The following is a 6,191-nucleotide window of genomic DNA, read 5'->3' as shown; positions in this document are numbered from 1 at the left end:
CTGTTAGAAATATAATACTATGTTCTGGTTGCGGATGACACAATAAATAAAAAATAAATGGCTGGATCCCCATTTTCTGAAAAGCCAAAAGGGGGAAACCCAATGACTTGTGGAGTGGATTTCAGGGACCCAGAAGCCGCTTTGAGATGGTGGCCACATTTGCTGGGGTCTTTTTGCTTTGAATTCATGTTTTGACCCTTCTCCCTCTCTTGTTTTCTCACTAAAGTCTCTGTCCTAAGTTGGTGCTTCTTGTTGACCGGAGCCCAAAGTGGGACGACAACCACTATCTCGGTGAACCCATCAAAGCCAATTGAAGGAGGAGACGTCAGCCTCACCCCTGCAAATGTGCCTACAAACCCTACTACCTGCCGTTGGTTCCGAGGGGAAGACAATACTGCAAGCACCATCCTTATCTACTTCTTTCCAAGTATACAGAGACCAGGAGCCAACTACACTGGGCGAGAGACTATGGACTTCACATGCTCCCTTCACATCACAAATTTAGCAGGAAACGACTCTGGAACCTATATGTTCTTACTAGAGAGTGCTGGAGGAACTTTAAAAGGGGAAGTGGACATTGTGGTCTCAGGTACGTTTCAGGTGTTCTCCAGGTGTCCTTCCTTTCTTTCTGCAGCCTTCTTCCCTGGATGTGGATCTGGAGAACTTCAAGGAGTCCCTTCCTCTCCCAAAATGCATTTCCTCCCAAAAGAGGCTCCTGATCCTTCTACCCTTGTCCTTTGGCTCTCAGAAGTGGAGCTAAAATAGTCCTCCCTGGGCCTAGAGAGGGGCCAAATGAATCTGTTGGGGAGTGAATGAATGTCCACATGATGCATGGAGTCCATTCACTTTAAGGCAGTGTTTCTTCAACCTTTCTAATGCTGTGACCACTTAATCCAGTTCCTCATGTGGTGGTGACTCCCAACCATACAATTATTTACACTGCTACTTCATAACTGTAATTTTGATACTGTAATGAATTATAATTTAAATATCTGATATGCAGGATGTATTTTCATTCACTGGACCAAATTTGGCACAAGTACCTGATACGCCCAATCTAAGAGCATTCTGAACTTGACCAACGATGGAATTGAACCAAACTTGGCACAGAGAACTCCCCTGACCAACAGAAAATACTGGAAGGGTTTGGTGGGCATTGACCTTGAGTTTTGGAGTTGTAGTTCACCTACATCCAGAGAGCACTGTGGACTCAAACAGTGACAGATCTGGACCAAACTTGGCATGAATACTCAATATGGCCAAATGTTAACACTGGTGGAATTTGGGGAAAATAGATCTTGACATTTAGGAGTTGTAGTTGCTGGGATTTATAGTTTACCTACAATCAAAGATCATTCTGAACCCCACTAATAATAGAACTGGGCCAAACTTCTCACACAGAAGCCCTACACCTTGAAGGTACTTGCTGGCATGAGCCTCCCTCCAGCCTTGCACATTCTCCCTCACTTGCACATGCGCAGCATTCTGCCATGCGCCAAGCACGCTTGCTCTCCCCTCCCCACATGGAGTCTCAGAAATAGTCCTCTCCTTGGCTGAGAGAGGGTTGAGAGGCTGGCCAATCTCCAGAGGCGGCTCATCCATTACGCGAAGTAAGCGGTCGCAGAACACTTTTTTTTTTTTGCCAGGGGTGCAGAGGCCCATCCTGGGCCCGGGCCTGATCAGGATCTTCATTCATGACTTAGATGAAGGGTTAGAAGGCAGGATCATCAAGTTTGCAGACGGGACCAAATTGGGAGGGAGAGCCAATAGTCCAGAGGACAGGAGCAGGATTCAAAGGGATCTTGATAGATGAGAGAGATGGGCCAAAACTAACAAAATGAAGTTCAACAGGGACAAATGCAAGATACTCCACTTAGGCAGGAAAAACGAAATGCAAAGAGACAGAATGGGGGACAATGCCTGGCTCGAGAGCAGTACGTGTGAAAAAGATCTTGGAGTCCTCGTGGACAACAAGTTAAACATGAGCCAGTAATGTGATGTGGCAGCAAAAAAAGCCAATGGGATTTTGGCCTGCATCAAGAGGAGCCTAGTGTCTAGATCTAGGGAAGTCATGCTCCCCATGCTCTATTCTGCTTTGGTTAGACCACTTTACCTGGAATATTGTGTCCATTTCTGGGCACGACAATTCAAGAGAGATATCGAGAAGCTGGAATATGTCCAGAGGAGGGCGACTAAAATGATCAACGGTCTGGAAAACAAGCCCTATGAGGAGCGGCTTAAGGAACTGGGCATGTTTAGCCTGAAGAAGAGAAGGCTGAGAGGAGACATGATAGCTGTGTATAAATATGTGAGAGGAAGCCACAGGGAGGAGGAGGGAGCAAGCTTGTTTTCTGCTTCCTTGGAGACTAGGACGCGGAAAAATGTTAAAATCAGCTGGAAAAACAGGGGAGGGAGAGGCACCTTCCATTAACGAAGCGATTCGGATTTCTGACATTTCCGAAAAAAATTCGGAAAAAAAATTCAGATTTTCATTTCAAAATCGAATTGCCAGCGCACCCTACATCCGAAACGAGTTTTGAACCTTTTTTTTTTTTGGATCAACCAAGTCTAGTACCTACCTAACTTCATCCCCTTTTTCTTTCTCTACAGAACCAGTTAGCGGAGTCTCCATCACCAGTACTCCCAGTGAGATCCTGGAAGGCGACGTCACGACCCTGACTTGCAGTTCCACAAATGGCAGCGAGGTCTCCTTCTTCTGGTTCAAAAGGGACCAGATCTTGGAAAGTGACAATCGTGTATCTTTAAGCAATAATAGCCGCGTCTTAACGTTCAACAGGACACTCCGGCAAGACTCGGGCGTCTACACCTGCTTGGTCAACAACAGCGTTTCTAGTAGCAATGGCAGCCACACACTTGACGTTTTCTGTAAGTCTGGCTTTCTATTTTGAGGGAAAATAAAATGGGAAATGTGGGCCTGGAGGGGTTAAGGCGGTAAATTTTGAAAGAGAGCATAAAGAGTCAAGTCTTTTAGAAAGAAGAGTAATCCTTAAGGCAGTGGTTCCCAACGTTTTTGTGACCAGGGGCCACTTTGACCAGGGACCACTCTTGGCCATGGTGGTCCACGCTCTCGTTACATCTAGGATAGACTACTGCCATGCACTCTACGTGGGGTTGCCTTTGAAGACTGCTCAGAAGCTTCAAATAGTCCAACGAGAGGCAGCCACAGGCCCGTAGCCTTGATTTTTGATTCGGGGGGGGGGGGGGGGTGAGTTTGTTTTGGGGGGGGGGCTGAGTCTGAAAGAGGGTCTTTTGTATTGTTACCCCAATACCCCCATGCATATGGGATATATTGAGTATGGTGATCAGATCATGATATGAATAAACATAACAGTTTAAATCAGGGGTCAGGAACCTTCGGCCCTCCAGGTGTGGTGGACTTCAACTCCCACAATTCCTTGAGGCTCGGCATTCGCCCCAAAGGCTTACCTTGGCCTCAAGGAATTGTGGGAGTTGAAGTCCACCACACCTGGAGGGCCGAAGGTTCCCCATGCCTGGTTTAAATAATGCACCAGTAAGGCCTTCTCGCGGACCACCATGAGAATTTCGGGGGGGAGGGGGCTGAAGTTCCTCGAGCCCCCCCCCCCCCGGCTACATGCCTGGGGCAGCCAGGTTAATAACTGGGGCGGCATACAGGGAGCATACAACTCCCATGTTACGTCAGCTCTCCTGGCTGCCTGCTCGGAAGCTTCAATTTGTAATTCTTTGTAAAGCACTTATGGAGAAGATCCTTTGAATCCCCCCAAAGGGCTGCTCCATGCTTGGTCAATGGACACCTAGAATCCTAGAATCCTAGAGTTGGAAGAGACCTCATGGGCCATCATCCAGTCCAACCCCCTTCTGCCAAAAAGAAGGAAAATCGCATTCAAAGCACCCTCGACAGATGGCCATCCAGTCTCTTTTTAAAAAGTAGGAGCCTCCACCACACCCTGGGGCAGAGAGTCCCACTGCTGAATGGCTCTCACAGTCAGGAAGTTCTTCCTCATGTTCAGGTGGAATCTCCTTTCCTGTAGTTTGAAGCCATTGTTCCATGTCCTAGTTTCCAGGGAAACAAAACAAGCTTGCTCCCTCCTCCTCCCTGTGACTTCCCCTCACATAGTTATACATGGCTATCATGTCTCCTCTCAGCATTCTTCAGGCTAAACATGCCCAGCTCTTTCAGCTGCTCCTCATAGGGCTTGTTCTCCAGATCCTGGATCATTTAAGTCTTTGAATGTAAAGGAGGCTCTTGGGTCGCCCGAAACAAAAGTGTGCACCAAGCCATTCCTTGGTGTATTTTGCCTTTTGTGACTTATAGAACTCCCTTTCCAAGGCCCAAGACCTGCCTTTCCTGCATCCATTCCAGTATGGCCCAATGATCCTGTGATCCATCCCATTAAGCCAGTATACACCATGGGCTCCGTCCTCAGTCTCTTCTACAATGCGGACTCCAACCCAAGTGCAAACTACACTTGGCCTTCTAGCAACCAAATGAGCAAGTTGCAATTCTTTAATCCAGCTTTAAATAACACCAGGAACTACATTTGCACGGCTTCCAATGTGGAGACTGTCCTGATTGGATCTCAAGTCCTTCAATGCCGTCTTCCATTCATCCCTTTTTTTATCCCCACCTGAAAATAAGCTTCCCTTAGATCCAGTTTTGTGACGATCCTTCCCTTTGACAAATGTCCCAACATATCTTTCACTAAAGGCATTGAGTATTGATTTGAAATACATATGGCATTCAGACCTGATCCTTCTCCCTTTTCTTTTCCAGATGGGCCTGATGACATTCACCTCAACTCGCATCTGGTAGAGGTCACAATGGGACTCTGTTCCCATCTGAACCTTTCATGCATTGCCAACTCCAACCCTCCAGCACAGTTTCAGTGGTTTTTCAATTATACTGATATGAATGTGACTGAATCAACCTACAGCATTGGCCCAGTGACCTGGGAAGATGCAGGAAATTACACGTGCCAGGCTTCCAACAAGAGAACCAACAAGACGGGCAGTGCCACCATCACCATTAAATTGCAAAAGGGTGAGTGTCCAAAACTGGTGACCAGTGAAGACTTAGGCCAAATGTTTTGTCCATTTCCGCTCACTCTATCAGTTCCATCATGGAAGGTAATCTTAAATCCTTCCATCTTGATGCCTACGGCAGTCTCGCTGCTGTGGTCATACATGGCATCCACATTGGAAACATTGGAAGGACATTCAAACCCAATGGCTGGGTTCTGGAGGGGTAGGAATAGGGCTGGACCCATTTGCTGTAGTTTTCTCCCTTCTTTTCAAAGAGAAATGCCCCTCTTCTTTTTGAAGTGCAACATTTTGCAATCTCCTCCCTTCTTTTCGAAGTGGAATGCTTTGCAGTGTTCTCCCTTCTTTTTGATGTGACATGTTGCAATGCAGACAAAATGGGAAGGTATGTGACAAGGTTGGAAAACCCCATCTTGAGCATCCCGACCCACGATGATAGCAAATTGCCCCAAATGTCCTTTTCTATGTTTTTTTTTGGCAGATCTTCTTGAAAGATTGGGACTTGGACCTGGAACCATTGCTGGGATCATGATCGTGAGCTTGGCATTGGGATTGGGCCTGGTTGAAGGCCTGCTTTATTTCTTTCTCCGTAAGACTTTGGGAACTTCCCAGAATTCCTGTGTTTTCTTACCAATCTGGGAGAAGGGGGAGACATACAACTATAGCAATAGCAGTGTATGCATGGAGGACGGTATTTGAAATATGGGCAATATGGGCAGGATAGGGAAGCCAGGATGGACAGCACCACAATTCAAAAGAGATGTTGTCTCTAAGCTGGAATGTGTCCAGAGGCGGGCAACTCAAATGATCGAGGGTCTGGAGAACAACCCTATAGGGAGCGGCTTAAGGAGCTGGGCATGTTCAGCCTGCAGAAGAGAAGGCTGAGAGGAAACATGATGGGGGCCATGGATACATATGTGAGAGGAAGTCATAAGGAGGAGGGAGCAAGCTTCCTTTCTGCTGCCCTAGAGACTAGGACGCAATGGTGCAATGGCTTCAAACTACAGGAAAGGAGATTCCACCTGAACATGACGAAGAACTTCTTGACTGTGAGAGCTGTTCAGCAGTGGAACTCTCTGCTCCAGAGTGTGGTGGAGGCTCCTTCTTTGGAGGTTTTGAAACAGAGGCTGGATGGCCATCTGTCAGGGGTG

General features: G+C 47.1%; 1 protein-coding gene across 1 annotated transcript; it reads left to right on the top strand.

Annotated features, from left to right (window-relative positions):
• The first annotated feature begins 263 nt into the window (after nucleotides 1–263).
• LOC137095675 (carcinoembryonic antigen-related cell adhesion molecule 6-like) lies at nucleotides 264–5,531 on the top strand. The gene is made up of 5 exons (XM_067462451.1): nucleotides 264–589; nucleotides 2,611–2,886; nucleotides 4,775–5,041; nucleotides 5,413–5,425; nucleotides 5,522–5,531. Exons 1-5 carry the CDS (start codon nucleotides 469–471, stop codon nucleotides 5,529–5,531), a joined length of 687 nt encoding a protein of 228 aa, XP_067318552.1. The 5' UTR covers nucleotides 264–468.
• The last annotated feature ends 660 nt before the right edge of the window (nucleotides 5,532–6,191 follow it).

The sequence above is a fragment of the Anolis sagrei genome, chromosome Y, assembly GCF_037176765.1.
Source record: "Anolis sagrei isolate rAnoSag1 chromosome Y, rAnoSag1.mat, whole genome shotgun sequence".
Taxonomy (NCBI): Eukaryota; Metazoa; Chordata; class Lepidosauria; order Squamata; family Dactyloidae; genus Anolis; species Anolis sagrei.
This window is presented reverse-complemented; position numbering and strand designations above follow the sequence as displayed.

What these genes read in the sequence shown, in the direction of transcription:
- LOC137095675 (XM_067462451.1), top strand. Translation starts at nt 469, where the DNA reads ATGGACTTCACATGCTCCCTTCACATCACAAATTTAGCAGGAAACGAC. An exon ending in AGTGGACATTGTGGTCTCAG is followed by an intron (nt 590 to 2,610) that starts GTACGTTTCAGG and finishes CTTTCTCTACAG; the next exon opens with AACCAGTTAGCGGAGTCTCC. An exon ending in CCACACACTTGACGTTTTCT is followed by an intron (nt 2,887 to 4,774) that starts GTAAGTCTGGCT and finishes TTTCTTTTCCAG; the next exon opens with ATGGGCCTGATGACATTCAC.